This window comes from Salvia hispanica, chromosome 2 (assembly GCF_023119035.1).
Source record: "Salvia hispanica cultivar TCC Black 2014 chromosome 2, UniMelb_Shisp_WGS_1.0, whole genome shotgun sequence".
Taxonomy (NCBI): Eukaryota; Viridiplantae; Streptophyta; class Magnoliopsida; order Lamiales; family Lamiaceae; genus Salvia; species Salvia hispanica.
In genome coordinates this window covers 27,744,131-27,764,036 of record NC_062966.1, presented here as the reverse complement: position 1 = coordinate 27,764,036, position 19,906 = coordinate 27,744,131, and the positions used below count along the sequence as shown (strand labels likewise).

The following is a 19,906-nucleotide window of genomic DNA, read 5'->3' as shown; positions in this document are numbered from 1 at the left end:
TCCTTCATCATTATTAATATTACTATTAATTGCACATGCTGCTATGATATCATATGGAAAATTGATGGTTGGCCATACCAAAGGGAAAGATCGGGCATCTTACATCGTTTTTTCAGCTGTCCCTAGAGTTTAATAGATTGACAGGATGAACTTCATGTCCACCCTTTACTTATTTTTCAAAATAACTAAAGTAAATTACGTTATTTAAATTTCCCCAAAATTTAAAAAAATCGTCAAAATTTAAAATTTCAAAAACGTTATATCACAACTGAATCCCTTATAATTTAAATCAATCTTAAACCTAAAAGTGTATTCAAAAATTGAATTTTTTTTTTCCTTTTTTAGCATTATAATGAAATCTTGTTTGTGTCTGTACTATTAAGAAAATTTGGGTCTCAAATTGATTTTTTTTTTCCCCTTTGGTTTCCCGTATTTTAATAAAAAATTTTTAATTAATTTTAACACTTTTAGGATTGGATCTTGCTTTTCAAAAAGTTTTTTAATTTTATTTTTTTAAAATCCTTTCATTGTTTATATTGTACTCCCCCCCAAAGAAAATTAACCACTTTCCTTTTTGGTTTATGTCCCAAACCCAAAATGACCCCAAAAAAAACATTTTTTTTATCCCACTTTTTTTCTTTTCTTAAACCAAAAAAAAAAATTGTAAATCTTTAAAAACCCCTTTTAAAGGGGTATTCCTTGGGACAGAGGGGGTATAAAATGTTCACAATTCCATTACTACAACTTGGATTTAGATATCTATTACTCCTTTGGTCCCAAACACTTGAAGTATTTAGTTTTCTACAATTCACCAAATCTAATTCTACTTTTTCAAAAGTTAAGGGGTCTAAAACCCCCCAACCACTACTTGGCATTTGCCCGGTTGGTTTTTTTAACACTTGTAATGAAATGTACTAACTTTCATGATTCAGTGTTCTCTATTTTATTAGTGCTTCGAAGTCATATTTTGATATGGGAAAAATTCCATCTTTCTCCTCCGTTTCTGTTTTGGGAAATTTATACACCTTTTGGTAATGAACTATAGGTAGCATACCCCCCCAAAATTTTGGGGAATTTACTCAACCTCCGAGCGTTGTGTATTAAACGGCAACAGTTTAACAGGTATGACTAGCAACATATCTAGTGTACTCTTTTGGACCCCGGGAAAAAATTCTCTAATTTTAATTTAACATTATTTCAAAGGGGATTGTCTTGTTAAATTTTTGTGATAAAAAGATGTTAAACATTCCTAATTTATTGCCAAGATATCATATTAAGTACAGAGATGATATCTATTAAGGAATGAGATCAATATAATACTCTTCGCACTTTAAAAATCAATGGGGCATTATAAGATAACCTGGAGCTCATTATAAGTTTCTTCTTAGGTCATTGTTAAAAAATTAAAATTTTTAAATTCGCCCCAAAAGGCATCTGTCAATCTGAATTCTTTACAATGAACCCCCTTTTTGTCTTATAATGAAGTGTTCTGCGGTTTTTTTTGTGTAATACTAACCCCATATATATATAATAACTGTTCCCTACTCATCATACTGTATTAATCACTTTCCCAGTCCATTTCAAATTTGTCTTATTTAATCATAAAATGTTAGTCACAATTAATCTAATTCCCATAAACTTTCAATCAATCTTAGACATAAATTTATATTCGGAATTTATATCTCTTCAATACTTTCGTAGTTAATTTTGAATCTTAACTTTGGCTTCTTTCATACAATTTCAGCACTTAAATAATGTTTTGCAAGTAAATTTGACCTGTTTTCACTATTAGGCCTGTCTAGCTGAATTTGTAAATTGTTATTATCACTATATATTAATAATAAAGTTACTACAACTTGGACTTATATATCTATTACTCCTTCGGTCCCCAATCACTTGAAGTATCCAGTTTTCTACAATTCACCCAATCTAATTCTAATATTCCAACAGTTTATGTATCTAAAACTCTCCAACAACTACTTGGCATGTTCCTGATGTTATTATAAACCTGCAAGAAGTCACTCAAGTCTATTTAATCGATGTTCAACTTAGGTTCCATACCGAAGCAAGTTGGCAACCTCACTTCGCTAATGATTCTATATTTGGGTGGCAATAAGTTTACAGGTATGTTTCCATATGATTCAACATATAGTTTGAGTACATTATTATCTTACATACTTGAATTATTTGTATGTGTTAGTAGACAAATTGACAGGTATGTGTTGAATCATACCCCATGGTTTGGGACACTATATATTACTTGCAGCTTTATTCATTTTATGATATGCAATGCGGTTTGCACCCCATCAAATATAATTCAGTTACTATTTCAATTTCAATACTACTTCTATTTCAAAATAACTACTGAACTTAATACGCTGCCATATTCACTTTCCATACTCAAATTCGAATTTGAATTTCTCTAAGTCGTTTGGAACCGGAATTGGAATTGAATTGGAATTGGAATTGTGGAAATTTAATTTGTAGGAATTGAATTCTAATTCAATTCCAAATCCTATGTTTGGTATAGTTAAAGAGTTGATATGGGATTGTTTTATAATTCCAAATCCTTTGTTTGGTAACTAAAAACAAATGATTTGGAATTGAATTTTAATTCAAATTTTTAAAGTAACTAATTTTTTTTATTAATTATAACAGTTCTTTTTTTTCTCTTGCTCTAAACTTCAAATTTTTTATTAACTTAGTTGAGTTATTCAAAATTTTAATAATTTTTTCTCTTGCTATATATATTCAAATTCATATTTTTTATTAAAATAATAAAAAACTAAACAATATATATCATAATTAAAATAATTAAGTTATTATCAAAACAAGAGCATTATACATGAATATAGTTACATACAAACTTCGATCATGTCAATTATATTTAGTATATATTTTTACTAATAAGACAAATATCAAAAATAAATTTGCATCTAAAGAACATAACAAAAAGATTATTTTTGAATCACTATTTGAATAAGTCGATGCAAACACAACTGAACCAAATTTCAAACAACATACAATATCAAAACCTACCCCTTTTGTCTTCCTCTTCTTAGATTCAAGCCCTTCACCGAGACTCCCTCAGCCCCGCCACCTCCTCTTGAGGGACTCACGACCACTACACTCAGCCTCATCAGAGTCATTACCCGACACCCCCGCTACCTGTTTAGCCTCATCATGTAAACTCTCGTTCCTCTTCTCATTCTTGAAAAGACTCCCTTTAGCCCCTTTTTCTCCAGAAAGAGACCTTCCTCTTTGGACAACTCGGCCATGTTCATTTCGTCTCTGCGAGTGAACCACACCCATGCCCCACAAGAACGGATTCTGCTGATTAGGAACAGCAAACAGGTTCATCATTTCACCGAATTGCCCCACTGAAGCACGGAAATCTTGCTACCATCTCGATGAAACCCAGAATTAGAAGGTTCATCATTTGCATTAGAAAAGGGTTTATCATTTGCATTAGAAGGCTCAACACTAGCATCATTTCCAACAAAGCTCACCAGAATCTTGTTGCCCTCTCGATGAAACCAGAACCTTGTTGTATAAAGAATCATCATTTGCATTAGAAGGCTCGACACTAGCATCTTTACCAACAACATCCATAGCTAGAACTATCAACCCTAATGATCAACAAAATTCAAGAATTCTCCACAAAATTTAACAAAAGAGCTTCAAGAAATTGTTGCAATACTCGATAAATGAGAGTAGTTAGAACACCAAACTCACCCGGTCAAAGTAGTCGATTAGAAACGGTTGAGCATATTAGGTATAAAAATCTCACCAAGTTCTCTGACTCGACTCATGAATTGAAGAGAAGAGAAACAAAACACCACACGAAGCCAAAAACATGTATCGGAATGCCAACTACACCACCGTAACACTGTTCCCAAAGCTATTCTCTCTAAAATTAAAGCACCAAAACCTCCATAAATGCAGAGGAGAACGCATACTAGTTGTGTTCAATTAGAGAGTTCAAAGACATTAAATTGAAGCAGAGAAGAAAAACACAGTCAATGGAATCAGATGGAATCAGAGAGAGCATCATGAATACCAGTAGGCACCCCCATTTACTCCGTTCAAAAACAAACCCCATGAAGATTACATACAAATAATAGTTACAATGTCATGAATGGATAATCATTCTTCAATAAAATCAAAACTTTCCCATAAAACCCTAACCCTAATTTGATCCACACCTTCAAATTTTGGTAGTAATCCAACAAGGAGAAATCATTTTTGAATTGAAAAATTAGGGAAGCAAGAGTAGTTAAGATTCTAATGTGAAAACAAAAGATAGCTACATCATAAGTTGGAAGCAGTTCACAAGAAACTTCCATCGATCAAACACGAAACTCATTCTATCCATCAATCGAGTACTTTTATTACCAAACTCATGATTATCCTTCAATCGATCTTAGAGGAAGCTAGGGCACAGCTGGCGCTGGCGAAGAGAGGAGAGAAAGGAGAGAACACGAAGAGAGAAGGAGAGGGGGAGAGAGAGAGAAACACGCTGCATATTTTTCTATTTTATATGCCCCGATTACATTTGACCCGGAAGTGGATCCGCGCTTTTTTAATTTTGACCCGTTTTTAATGGAATTGAATTACAATTCTTTTGTTAATGTATGGAATTAAAATTGTAGAATTGGAATGGATGAAATTGGAATTCAATTCCAAATCCATGAACTATTATTATACCAAACGTGGAATTGGAATTGAAGCCTCCAATTCCAATTCCATAGCTCTAATTCCATGTTCCCAAACACAACCTAAGTTAATTTGTAACCAAACTCCAAATAAATCTTAAACATAACTTTGCATTGGCTTGAACATCACTTCAATGTTATCATACTTAATCTTGAATAATGTATATTGACTTCTTTAATACTCCTCAGTCCCTCTGTAGCTAAATATACATTTTGGGTTACCCCATTGATGGCTGAGTCAATTTTTTCGGTAAAATTAACATATCTCTTTTTCTTTATTCATTTTCTTTTTTTACTTTATTTTTTCTTCTCTCTTCTTTACCTTTTTCTTACTTTATTTTCTCTTTCCTTAATCCACATTTTCTTAACAAATTTTTTTAAAATCCATACCCAAAAGAAATGCCACGCCATAGAGGACGGAGGGAGTATAATTTTAGAATTGCTATATATATGCCATGTAAATTTGTCAATTTCATTATTTGGATCATCTGGAACCTCTACTTATTACTATTGCTGGATTTTGGTTTGAATAAGTTGGCTTATAAATTTGTACGTTGTTCCTTCCAAAATGGTTGACAAAATACAAAAACAGGGCTTTAGTTTTCAAACTTGAATTATTACTATCTTTTCCCATCCGCTCTTCCAAATTCAACTCATCAAATTTAAAGACGTTGTATCTTAATCATACCCAGTGTTCTGTTAGTCAATCTCCTATTGCTTGATTTATATTATAACAGACTCGTACTCAGGCAAAATTACTTTATCCAAGATTTGATTTATCTGTTTTATAAATCCTGCAAGAAGTCATTTAAGTCTATCAAATACATGTTGAACTCAGGTTCCATACCCAACCAAGTTGGTAACCTCACTTCGCTAAGAAGACTGAATTTGGCAACCAATAACTTGAAAGGTATGTTTATACATGATTCAATTAATAGTTTGAGTCTTAAACTGTAATTTATTCGCCCAATATTATCTCGTGCTTGAATTATTTGTACATGTTTGGATAACAAATTCACAGGTATGATGAATTACTACTCCTCCGTCCAGTTTAGATGACATATCCTAGTTGCCGGAGATTTTAGGAGTTTTTGGGTTTAAAGTATAGTTAATTGTAGAGAGAAAGAGTGGGTGTAAGTATTAAATGAGGAGAAAAAGAGAAAAGTTGTTGGGTGTATTAATTAGAAAGACAAAGCTACAAAATAAAATGTGTCATCTTGGTTAGGAAAATAAAAGAGAGTGTGTCTTCTTAGTTGAGCAGAATAGTACTTAATTGGAATACCTAATAAAATTGATCTGCTAGCATAATCACTTCCATAGTCGAAACAATTTTAATTTTGATTTAATCAAAGTTGTAAAACCCAAAATTTAATAAATAAACTTAATTTAGGTTATCTAGAACCTCTTTCATTACTATTGCTGGACTTTGGTTTGAATAAATTTTGGCATATAAACTTTTATTATCAAACTTGAATTATTACTGTTCACACTTCCATATTCAACTATCAAATTAGTAGACGCTCTATCTTGATTTGCATTATAAATGATTCACACTCACTCACAGGGTGAATTCCAACCTCTATCCCCAAAGCTTCTCAGCCTGATTAGACTTGAGCAGCAATTCATTCACTGGTCCCATCCGACTTGTAACTTAAGACATCCGCAATTCCTTGGTCTGAGGGAAAATAATTTGGGCTGGAGTTGAATCACTAATCAAGAATTGGAATTTCTCTCCAGTTTAACAAACTGCCAAAATTGAAGAAGTTGGATATTAGTAACAATCCGGTGATGAATGGTATCCTTCCAGATTCCATTGGAAACTTGTCTACTTCTCTTTTCCCGATTTGCAGCATCTAACTGCAGCATCAGAGGTATAATTCCTCATGAAATTGGAAATTTGAGGAATTTGGATGTTTTGGTTTGTCCAAGAATCAACTCACAGGATTCATCCCAACTACTTTTTAAAGTGGGTTGTACGATTCCGTTGGTAAGAGTGCCACCCCAGTTCGCAGAACTGGTGCTCCCCTTTTTGAGGGTGTACAAAATTTGGATTTATCCGGTTTACGGGATTCATCCCGACTACATTTTCAAATGGTTGGGGTTTGAGTCACTAAACTTGAATGGTAAAAAAGTTGGAAGGAGAAATTACCCCAATCCCTTTCAAATTGTCAAATTTTGCGGGTTTCCCGTTTAAAACCAAAAAAATAAAAAGACACATTTCCATTTTGGGCCCAAATCTCTGATCTTGTTCCTTTGGGAATCCAACAATTTTAGTGGTACCTTTCCCTTTCTCTCACCCAAGACTAGGCTTCCTTTCCCCAACTTGCAGGTTTTTGAGTATCCCATAATGCATTCATTCATCTCCCCAAGGATATCTGAGTTTTTAAAAAGGGATGATAGATTTACAAAAAAAAAATATCGAAGAGAATTGGGGGTCTCTGATTCCTTTCCCCGTTTCCCATTCCCACCCCCATTCCCATTCCAATTGCAGTTTATTCATATTCGTTTACATTAACAGTAAAAAGGTTCAGATCTGAATAAAAGAGAATGTTAAAACCTTGACAACAATTGATTTTCATCCAACAGATTCTCAGGCATTATACCAAATTCCATAGGAGATTTAAATTCCTTGATTAATTTGAATCTGTCTCACAATTGCCTCACAGGAGGTATACCTGCATCTTTTGGGAAAAACATTACGGTGGGGTCTTTTGGACTTGTCTTTCAAACCTTTTTGGAAGGGGAAATTCCAACAAAAGTTAACAAAGCTCACATTTCTTTCTACGGGGAACTTTTCCATGAATAATCTTTCAGGGAAAAAACCTTAAAACCAATGGCCAGTTTTCCACATTTGACAATTCATCATATGTTAAAATTTGGGCTATTTGGGGTTCCTTCCGAAAATGTGAAGAGCCTTTGCCTTCAGCGATTTGGAAGATGATGATGATGATTTTGGTTTTTCTGAAGGGGTTTTGGTTTGGGGGCCGTTGTTTCTGGTTATGGATGTGGATTCGTAATTGGTGTTATTATTGGTTGTCTGATTCTTGGGGATGGGAAAGGGCCTTTAAAAGGTTGTTGGAATGGATCTACAAATTTTACAGGATAAAGATGAGAAGGCGTAGAAGAAATGTCACCCAAAGAAGATAAAATAACAAGGTTGAGTTAAAATTGTTTATTTACTGTTGGTGTTGTTTACTTACATTTATTAGCCTGTTATGTTGGGAAATTTCTGAGTTATGTTAAATATTCAAAATTTGTTTAAAAAAAATTTTGGGGTGTTTTGTTTCCCCTATTTTTTTCTTCACAAGCGTGTTATTTTTTTCTTTATTTTTTGGGGTTTCCTTTTCCCTGATTTTAAAATTAAAGTGACCCTTGAATTGTGTGTTTAAAATGAATGAATTTGGCCATGAAAAGAAGTTAATATATGTCTTTGGGGCATTTCAATAAAATGATTTGGGCCTCCACTAACAATCATGACTTTGATCTTATTAAAAAAAGAAATTTCCCCATTTTATTCATCATTTCTTTTAAAAAATCCTCATGGCTTTAAAAATTTAAAACCCCAAATGATTAAAAACTGAATAGATATGGAATATAATCAAACACAATAAACTCTTGATATTTTCTTTCTTAATTCAACTCTAATTATGCATGATATCCTTTGATTCATCCATTGATTCTTGCCTTTTATTGATTTTCGCATAATTAATTTTTTTCATTCCAACACTTCAATGTTTATCGATAAGAAAATTCTACATTGAATGCATAAGTAAACTAGTTCCATAAATAGGCCAAAGCAGTTCCGGGTTTAACGATAATGAACCTTTTTTTTTGGGTTCTCGGTTAACTTTGAAACAAAAAATATCAGTTAGTAGGTTTAAGCTAATCTCGGTTCTCGGTTGGAACCGATAACCGATATTTTTAATATTTAATTTTTTATGTATTGACTTTAGTTTTGTTATTTCGTTTTGAAAAGTAAAAAAGAAAAGTAAAAACCCTACCTAAGAAATAGAATGTTGTTGCGCCCTTGCAATTAGCATATTGCCAATATGAATATTTTAGTATTTAAATTTTGTAGTGTATGTTTGTGATGATATTATGGTTTAACTATTATTAAACCATCATTATTCTACCAATATGAATACATTACCCCGATTTATGAATTTTGTATTTAATGTTTAATAATTTGAAGTCTTGAATTTAAAGGGTGGAACATTATGGATCAAATGCAAACAAATTTTTTATTGTCAGTCCTGAATTTGGTTCTTCGGTTCTCCTTGGGGGGAAAAATAACTGTCGTCGGGACCAAGTTCGTCAAATAACGAACCGACTTAAGGTTCAGTTCGGTTCTAATTTGGAAAAATGGATTGGTTTCTGGTCCGGTTCTAATTTAACCGACCGAATCCCCACCCTAACCATAAAACAAGTGCTAGAAATTGTAATTAAATGGTTGTTGGAATGGATCGGCAGATTTACAGGATGAGAAGCCGTATAGGATAAGAAGGTTGAGCTTCAATATATAATTATAGGTGCTGTTGTTTTCTCACATTTATTTGCATGTTGGTTGAATATTCATGAATGATGCTTTTCTTTTACAATTTGTTTTTTTTTTATTATGGACTTTATATTTGTAGTTTGTATTTTACAAGCAACAATATAATGAATAACCCCGTCAATAACATTCCTGGGAAAATTACAAAATTGTGGGAATGTGGATGCTGAATCAATAAGCACTTTCCAGCAAATATAACACAAGTTAGTAAAGGAAGTTGGGTGAACTGGCAGTGAAGTTGGAGGGATGCAATCCGTTTCGAGCCTGCATACATAAAACTTTTGTAGTTAACTGAAATAAAAAAGAGAGAATGAAAACATTATCTGTGTGAGGTTTCGGAGAGAGCTCGATGCTAAATTGTTGTGATTAAGATCAGGAAAAGCTTGAGGATTCATCATCTTGTATCTGTGTAATTCTATCTTTCTTGAGTGAATGAAGTGGTCGACTCTTCTCCGTGGACGTAGGCATTAAAGCCGGGAAACCCCGTATATCTTGGAGTCTGTTTTCTTCGTGTTCACGTTTTTTTTGATCATCGTCCATCCGATTTCTATAATACACAACCCCAAATAAAAAAGATCCTCTCCCCACCCAAAATAGAGGGCCAAATTTCCTTTTTAGTTTGCCCTCAAAGTGTCATTTTTCCTTTTTTGGAAAAAAAGTTCCTTTCCACATCAATTATAAAAGTATATTTTCTCTTCCAAACACATAAAATACATTTTAAAAATCTTTTTATCCCAAAGTGTGCATCTCTTTTTTAGAGGGAGTATATGTTTTTTGGATTTTAAAATAAGATGGATTGGGTTGATTAATTGTGTGACTTTATATAATGCGTTCTTTTTGATCATAAAATCATTTAAAACAAAAAAATCTTTTTAAAATTTCTTATTTTTATTTTTTTTTGTTGAAAGAAATTTTGGGATTTTTAAATTGTCTTCGTCCTCAAATTTTGATTGTTATATGTGCCTAAACATGAAAAAAAAAATTTTTATTCTTATTATCGACTCCATACTTCGTAGTTTGTACTGGTTAAAGACGACAATATGTCTCAACAACATATATTCTGGGAATATTTAAAAGTGAACATAAAAGTTCCCAAATTTAAATGAAAGAAATAACTTTTCCCCAATTATTTTCAAATGATTCAAAGAACCATATACTTAAAAACAAAGAACACAGTATAATGATAAATACAATTATAAAAAATGAAAGTCAAGTTTTGTTTTTTACCATTTAAGTAAATAACTTTTTTTTTCATTCATCTTCAAGTAAAGGGCCTTAAAAAAAATTTTGGGGTACAATTTGCAAGAGTAAAACAAAACGACTAACCGTCCAAATTAAAATATATTGTCAAACGTAGATATCATTTCAAACTAAAATTTTTTTGTAGCCTTCAAAGGGTAGTTTGAAAATAATATTTTAGATTTCCGTTTTTCATTTTTCGCCCCAAAAGAGCCCCAATTTTACTATAAATAGTAATAGGGTCTCACATTTATTTAAAATTAATATGAAAGTGAGACTATATTCCACTAACTTTTTCCACTCACATATCTTAGCATTTTTAAAACCGTCTAAAAATGAGACCCCTAAGGGATGGGGGGTCCTTCTTTTATAATTTTCAAATTTCAACTATGAAAAATTAAGAAGGAAATCAAAACAGAGAGAAACTATTTATTTACAAAAAACCAGAAAAATTTTAATTTATCAATTGATTTTTAATAGTTTATGCTATTATTTATCACTACCCCTTTAAAGTTGATAAAAATCTTGTTTATACTTAACTTTTAGTTTGGAATTAACATAGTACTTCCGTTTTTTAAAGTCACTTTTGTCATTTAAGTTCCATTTAAAATATATTTAGAATCTCCCATTTTTGGGAAAAAATTTAACGTTTATTCTTGATTTTAACCAAATGCATTATTTCAAAAAAATAAAAAAAAAAAAAACAAAAATACAAAAGTCAAAAGGGTCTCTTTCATTCCTTTTCAATATTAACACCCAAAACCACTACCCCCCCACATCAATTTTAAATTTTCCCAATTTTTTAAAAACCGTGTCATCAAGTCTTCCTTTTTGGGGACAAGGGGGGTACTCTCAAAAAACCCTCATCATCATTAACATAACCAAATTGCAATTTACTCCCCTTTTATGGAGACCTCTTTCTTGTTTTTTTTCATATGATTTTAGTTAAAAAATTTCTTTACCCTCATCTCATCTGACCACTGACCGATTTCCCACTACAGATGCTCTTTCGCTCAAAAAAATCACTGTCGAAAAGATGGCGGTTGAAACAGCTGGCTTACCAAAAATCCATCTGTGGGGGCCGGTGTCACCTGTGGCATAAAACCCACAGGGCCCTGCCCTCAACCCCCAAACCCCCCTAAAACCTCTCCCCACATCGGGAAAACCCTAACGTTTTCCGGTCCGACGTTAGCTCCAAAACTTACGGCATCTTACCTACTGAGCTGTCTAAATACACCGCTAAACATCAAGCGCATCATCAACAACTTCAGTGGAGAAATCCGGAGCACCCTACAAATGTCTGTATTGGAATATATTGATCTGGGTCGAACAACCTTCAGCCCCTGCCAAGTGATATGTGCAACAATACTGAAACTGAAGATATTAGTTCTCAGAGAGAATCTATATGGGAAAAATTCCCAAAGGATATATAAGTGTAGTGGGTGCAGAAGTTGGGTTGTCCATGAATATGTTAAGTGGAAACTTACCAAAAGTTGGAAATCTTAGTATGCTTACAGTTTTATCCCTATATGATAATGATCTCCAAGGGGAACTATATTAATCAATTATTTGCTTTCACATTAGTTAACCATTTTTTTTAACATCATTTTTCTATATTTTGATAGGAAATATTCCATCTTTGTTTTAACTTTCAGGTTGGAATTCATCTACCTCAGTGGCAATACTCTGTCAGGGTGAGCAAAAACATGGAATTCGTGATCTATTTCTGACTAAGTCTTATTTTAATACTTTCTTTGTCGATCTAGCTGAATTGTACTACTTTTTTGGGTTTTTCTCATTTTTAAATAATTTTTTTTATGGCAAAAAGTAATGATATTTATTTTTTTTTTTTACTTACTTTACTTTATTCTATCTCCTTTTTTTTTCCTATTTTATTCTCATTTAAAATAATTTTTTTTTTTAAAATTTCGTGCAAAAAAATCAACTTTATTAATTGAGGGGAAAACTATTTGGGCAAATTTAACTTAATGCACTTCCTGGGAGTTATTTTAATTAATTGCCCCACTGCTATTCCATGACAAACTGACAGGTTGATACCAAAAGGGGATTGGGAAATCTTAAATTTTTGAAATATCTTTATCTGTATTATAATAACTTGACAGTTATTACTTTTCGCCCCCTTTAAAAGGTTTTCTTGAGTGACTGAAATTTTAAGTTGAATAGTTATTTTTTTGGAAATGAAAAAGTTTAAATTCTAATGGGAAAAAATTAGTAGGAGATTTTTTTCAAAAAAAAAAAAGTAATCCTTTCAAAAAGGAAAGATGGCATCTTTAAAAGGAAGGGGGGGGATGATTTTATCAATTTGGGTTTTTGGGTAACTAAAGTTGTACGCTTTGTCTAAATTTAAAATAACACACTTTTCATTTTTTGTTTTCCAATGAATAAAATACATTTTTATTTTTAATAATTTTCTATCCAAAAAAAAATTCCCAACCCATTTTTGTTCTCAAATTAAATATTTTCCTCTCTTTTATAAAACTTAGATCCACTCTTTTTTCCCCGAAAAATATTAAAAATAACTTTAAAATCTCATATCGATTGAGAAATTTTCATTTTTTCCAAAAAGGGGGAAAAAAATAATTCCCCCAAATAATTTTGTCGAATTAATCGTAAAACTTTAATTTGTATTATGACTCGTCTTGATCTCGATTCTCAACATTCATTGCATGTTAACTAGTTTTATATATTTTCGATATTTTTATAAATTTTGCAAGTAAATTTGTCAATTGCATCATTCAGGTCATATTCCAAGACAATTCGGAACCTCTCTTCACTATTAGGGCTGAATATTGCTTCCAATAAGTTGGCGGGTATTCATGATCATATCATTACTAAATTTCTACTAGTATTTTAAATAATTCATATTGTCTCTGTTACATCATAAGCAAGTTAATTTTTTTTTTTTTGAGATATCTCTCACTACCTCCGTTCCTAAAAATTTGTCTCATTTTTCTATTTTCGTCCGTCCCAAAATTTGTCTCATTTCACTTTTACCATTTTTTGTAGTGGATCTCATATTTCACTAACTCAATCCTACTCACATTTTATTATAAAATTAATATTAAAAAGTAAGACCCCAATCCAATAACTTTTTCAACTCACAATCCACTAACTTTTCCAACTCACTTTCCATTACATTTCTTAAAACCCGTACCGGATCAAAGTGGGACAAATTTTGGGGACGGAGGTAGTATAAGTTAGTCATTGGCTCTAGAGGTCACCACGGTTCAAGAACACGGTTCCCGGTTCGAACCGCGTTCGGTTCAAAAAAATGGAACCGAACCACGCCATTTCACGGTTCCGGTTCTTGAACCGGACAAACACGGTTCACAGCGGTTCAGACCCGGCGGTTTCAGCCGGTTTGGCGATTCGAGGCTGGTTCGGTTGGACCGAGTTCAATTTTTTTTTTTTTTAATTTATTCATTTATAGTACTAATTACAAATTACACCCTTGTAGTCTTGTACTATTTAATAAAATAAAAAGCAGAATGACTATTGAATAAAATATTATTACAAATTTGAACGATATGTCGATATTACAAATACAAATGTTGAAAATTGAAATTACAAAAGAGTCAAAGACTTAAACAATAATAATTAATAAATGAATGATGAATGTAAATATACATAATACATGCTTGTTAGCTTGTATAACAATTTAAATAAAAAACTTGAAGTAAAGAACAATAAATGTAAATAGATAGTATATATATATACCTTAGTCGGTGAAGGAGATGTTTCTAGAAAACTAAATTGAGGATTCCTTTAGCAATTCAACCTTAATTGTTGATGACCTTAATTGTTGAGTTTAATTTAATCATCAACAATCATGGTAGAATTGTCAAGGTCTCGTTTAGTCTTATAGAAAGTCTTCTTCACCGATTAGAGTATATACAAATACAATTATATAACATATTTGTATATTTTAAAGTTGAAACAATTGAAAAATAAAAAAGAAATAAAGAAAAACGACTTGAGCCTACTTAAATTTAAAATTTAAGTTGGGTTGCTACGTATACTTAATGCTCAATTACATTATGGAATCAAAGTCCATAGTTCTCTTACCTTACTTACCTATTGGAATTGACGGTGACCTCTCACTCCACCTCATTCTTGTTGTTGTTCTTATTGCTTCGTCGGGTAGTAGTCTTGGTCGGTTTGTACTTGAGGTGTTCAATCTAGCTCTTGGTCTCTAATGTCAGCGAACACCAATCGTCAAGTAACATGGTGACTTATATATTTTGGCGAACGGAATTGAAAAAATCTCCTTGGCCATTGATGAAGTATGGAAAATCTTTTTCATGTGTTCCCCACCAATCAGAGACGTCGATTTGGTTGGGACGGGACCTTCGTCTTCATTCAAAGGAAAGCGTGAGTCAAAATATAAATCTAACTCACTTACCGTCCTTGATGACATCGCTGGTGGTGTAACCGTATAGAGTCGGCCAATGGGATTGTGCGTTGGGTCATCAACTTGAAAAAACCCAAAACTTTGTGGTTGTCGAGGGTGGGTCGTTGTCTCACTTGGTGATGCTTTTGACTTGGCTTCGTATTTGGCAAAGAGAGTTAGCAACTCGAAACTCAAATGCATGTTTGATGACGGAGGTGGGGAGGTTTATTTGGAATGTTTCGGACAAACGTGTGTTGTTGTCCTCATTGTCATTGGTCCGATGTGCAAAGACCGAAGTGGTTGAAGATCAATAGAACTCAAATTGTTGTAATAAAATTATAAAATCTTCAAGGTAGCGACTAATTTCCATTTCGGATCCAAAACCTTAGCAATCAAAAACACCGTTGGAATCTCCTTAGAAATACTTAGTCATTTGTCAATCATATAATATAAAACACACATCAACTCGAATTTGTAACGAATTTTTCATAGCCGTCTTAAAACCAAGTGATATCACATGCAATGATCTAAAACACGAACGAGATGTGCAATAATAAACACCCGATAACTCACGTGCATTTTTGAAACCTTTGAACAATTTAAACAAACTCATAGCTTTGCTCCCAACATGCATGCGATAGATATAAATCAAGCGAGATAAGTCTAAAAAATCAATCAAATAATCTATATGCTCCAAAGTAGAGTTCAAACAATCATATGTGAGTTCCATCTAGTAGACACATCAAGTGAAAAATTTGTGTACCTTATTTTCTTTTGATGATAATATTTCTTCAAGCCTTACCAATCGGGCTTCCAATGGATCAAATTTACGCGAGTTCTAATAGGATCAACATGCTTTTGCCTGAAGAAAGAGCATCTTGTACACATAAATTTAAAATATGACAAATGCATCTTTGATGAAAATACTTACCATTTATAACGGAGCACAACCGCAATTAAGTCGGCAATACTTGCGTGTTAGCGGTTGCATTATCAAAACCAACAGAAAATACCTTATTGCACAATCTATATTCATTCAAAACTTGAATAATTAAAGCAGCAATTGCGGGTGCGGTGTGTGGTGTAGGAAATTGTCTAAAACCAATCGAACGCTTGTGCCAAAAAATGACATGTAATGCTCATATAAGAATTTCTTTGAAAAGCATCAGTCCACACATCAAAGCAAATGTTTACTTTGTGACCCAAGGTGGACAAAAAACGTGTTACTTCTCTTTGTTTATCAAAAAATTGTTTGTTGTTAGATCTTTGATGTGAAGTTGCGGGTATTCTTTTAGCGACATTAAAAGCGGTTGCATAGTGGCTTCCATATTGTTTGTCATCAAAAAAATTGAAAGGCAAATGCTTCATTGGAACCATCTAACCATAGCATCTTGAGCGACTTTATGATCATATTTAAAAAGAGCGTACTGTTGTTTCGGATGCACGGTTAGGGAAGTTTAGTTGGGTTTGGATTTGGCAGTCCCATAATCGATCGGATGCTTTGCCTTCAAATGACGATGGAGAGTACCATAGCCCCCGGGACTAGGGTAGAATTTATCAATAGTTACAATATGCGACAAATTCATTGGTCTCTGTTGAGTGTTTGGATCTATTACGGGACTTTTATAATGTTTAACAAAAATATCCGATTTCAACGCTTCTTAGTCTTACCGCCCGGTTTGAGTTTGAGGAGAAAGAACCGCTTCATCATTTTCACCAACTAGTCCGGCGCTCGTCGGAGGATATTGTTCATATCTTCCACCTCCAGTTCCACTATTACCATCGTTGTCGGTTACAGTTCTTCATTTTTTGACAACGTGAACCGGCCTGTTGGAACCGCCGAACCTTGTCCCGGTTCCGAACCGTCACCGCGGTTCCGGGCCGGTTCGGTTTGGTGACCTCTAATTGGCTCATTGCCAAAAACATCCGCCCTGCTATTTTATTTTCTCTTTTACTTAATTCTATTTAATTACTTTTCGGCAGGTAAATTGCCGAGAGAGCTTGGTAATCTAGCAGAGCTCGAGTTCTTAGAGGGATCCTTCAACGGTTTCTTAACCGGACCCATCCCCTCTTCCATATTCAACCTATCAAATTTGAAGATGCTCTCTCTTCAGCAGAATCAGTTCTATGGTCGTATCGCTTCAAACATGGGGCTCTCACTTGTCAATCTCGAAGTTCTTTATTTAAATTATAACAGACTCACAGGCGATATTCCAACCTCTATCAACAATGCTTCTCAGCTTATGGCTATAGAACTGAGCAGAAACTCATTCACTGGGTCCATTCCCAACTTTGGCAATCTAAAACAGCTGCATGTCCTTCGTCTTAACGACAATAATCTGACCGGAGCAGAATCGCCAAATCAACAACTAGAATTTCTCTCTTCTTTAACAAACTGTCCATATTTGCTTCGATTGGAAATTGGCAACAATGGGATGATGAATGGTATCCTTCCGGCTTCCATTGGAAACTTATCTACTTCTGTTATCAGCTTTAGAGCATCTAACTGCAGCATCAGAGGTATTATTCCTCCTGGAGTTGGAAATTTAATTAATTTGCAGGTTTTGGAATTAGCCAATAATCGACTCACAGGATTCATCCCGACAACGATTGGAAACTTGGAAGGACTTGTGAGGTTATATCTATATAACAACCGGTTAGAATGGGGCATCATACCAACTACATTTGGAGCGCGTTGTAGTCTTCAGTCACTCAACTTGAATCGTAATAAGTTGGAAGGAGCATTACCGCGATCCCTCTCCAATTGTCGAAGTCTGCAGCTTCTAAATTTTGGAAACAACAGAATACAAGACACCTTTCCAGTTTGGACCGGAAATCTCACTTATCTTCGTGTCCTCATATTGGCATCCAACAACTTCAGCGGTACCATTTCTTCTCTCACTTCCAAGGCTACGCTTCCATTCCCTAACCTGCAAGTTTTTGATATATCACATAATGAGTTCACTGGAAATCTGCCCAATGAATATTTGAGGGATTTCAAGGCGATGATAGATGCAAGTGTGAATCATCGAGGAGAGGAAGATCAGTCTCCATTTTATACAGATTCATTGATATTAACGGTGAAAGGATTGAATCTATCGTATGGTACGATTCTGACAACCTTCTCAACGATCGACATGTCATCCAACAGATTTTCGGGCAGTATCCCAACCTCCATTGGAAATTTGAATTCATTGATGTATTTGAATCTGTCTCACAATTGCCTCACTGGAAATATACCTGCGTCTTTTGGAAACGTGACAGAACTCGAGTCGTTGGACCTGTCTGCAAACCGATTGGAAGGGGAAATTCCAACAGAGCTTACAAAGCTTACATTTCTTGCTATGATAAACCTTTCCATGAATAATCTTTCAGGGAAGATACCTCAATCCAATGGCCAGTTTTCCACATTTGAAAATACATCATATGTTGGAAATTCAGGACTTTGTGGATTTCCGTTAACACGAAAATGTGAAGAGCCTTCGCCTCCTGTGATGCTGCAAGAAGATGGTTATGATGATTATGGTATTCTAGATGGATTCTGTTGGCAGGCGGTTGTTTCCGGATATGGATTTGGATTCGTAATCAGTTGTGTGATTCTTGGGTATGGAAGGCCTAAATGGTTTGTGGAATGGGTCTATAGATTTTATAGGATAAATATGAGAAGCCGAAGAGGAGATGTGGCACCACAAAGAAGCTGAAGATGATAATAAGGTTGAGCCTTTGATGTTGAATAAAGACTATTGTTGTTTTAATTGCATAAGTTTCTAATTTATGTTGAAAATTGAAGATTCTATGAAATATTACTCCCTCCATCCTTCAAAATTCGGCATCATTTGATCCGGCACGAATTTTAAGAAATGTAATAGAAAGTGGGTTGAAAAAGTTAGTGGCATGTGAGTCCTACTTTTATATACTCCCTCCGTCCCACTTAAAATGAAACATTTGGGAATTGGCACGAGATTTTATGTAGTGTTGTTTTGTGAGTTGATGAGAAGAGAGTAAAGTAAGAGAGATGAAAAAGTAGAGATAGAGTTGTTTCCATTTTAGGAAACGTTTCATTTTTAATGGGACAAAGGGAGTATTAGTTTTAAAATAAAATGTGAGTGAGAATGAGTTAGTGGAATGTAGGTCCACTACCAAAAATGGTAAAAGTGAAAGGTGACAAATTTTTAGGGACGCATGAAAAAGAAAATAAGTGACAAATTTTCAGGGACGGAGGGGGTATATGTGTGGCAGTGGCGGATCCAGAAATGTTTTTCAGAGGGGGCGAAATTGTGTTCTCTTATACTTCGTTTGCCGTCTTCTCGTACGCGTAAACGACAACTTCACTCATAATAATCATCATATTTTCTTACTACATTTGATATATCCAATACACTAAAATCCTAAATTGGTTCCATAAATTTTGCTCAAAAAAACTTTTAGTCATACACATTAAGTGTCTTAGCTTTTGTTCCAAATATTTATGATCGTTCAAAAATTAGTTATGGACTATATAGTCGCTAAAATTTTCTTTTGAAAACTCAACTCGATGATGGAACTACTTTATAATATTATACAAAAGTATAGCTTATAATTTAAAGACATATAAAATAAAGTCTATTGATGCTTTAAAATTATAATCAAACTAATATTACTATTTAATATATTCCCATAATAAAACGTCTAGTGATTATTTTTAAGAAATAACTCTCCTGAGAAGTGGAGAAATAAGCCTAATAAATAATAAGTCCACTAATTTCTTAAAATTTGCCCAATTTCTTAAATAATAAGTCCACTATTTTCGTATTCCAATAACTTTATCATCCCAAAATTGGACAATTCTCCACTGCCGCCCGATTAACGAGTCTTTCTTTTCTCTGTTTCGTTATAGTTGAGGCGGAACATTTTGGCACGGAATTTTAGAAGTGAATGTTGGGTATGTTAAATAAATTGATAAAAAAATAAGAGAGAGAAAAAGGTATAGAGAATAAAGTATAAAGTAAA

General features: G+C 33.6%; 1 protein-coding gene across 1 annotated transcript; it reads left to right on the top strand.

The window, feature by feature from the left end:
• The first annotated feature begins 17,064 nt into the window (after nucleotides 1-17,064).
• Nucleotides 17,065-18,618, top strand: LOC125206662 (receptor-like protein 37). The gene has a single exon (XM_048105901.1). It carries the CDS (start codon nucleotides 17,065-17,067, stop codon nucleotides 18,616-18,618), a length of 1,554 nt encoding a protein of 517 aa, XP_047961858.1.
• Nucleotides 18,619-19,906: the final 1,288 nt, after the last annotated feature.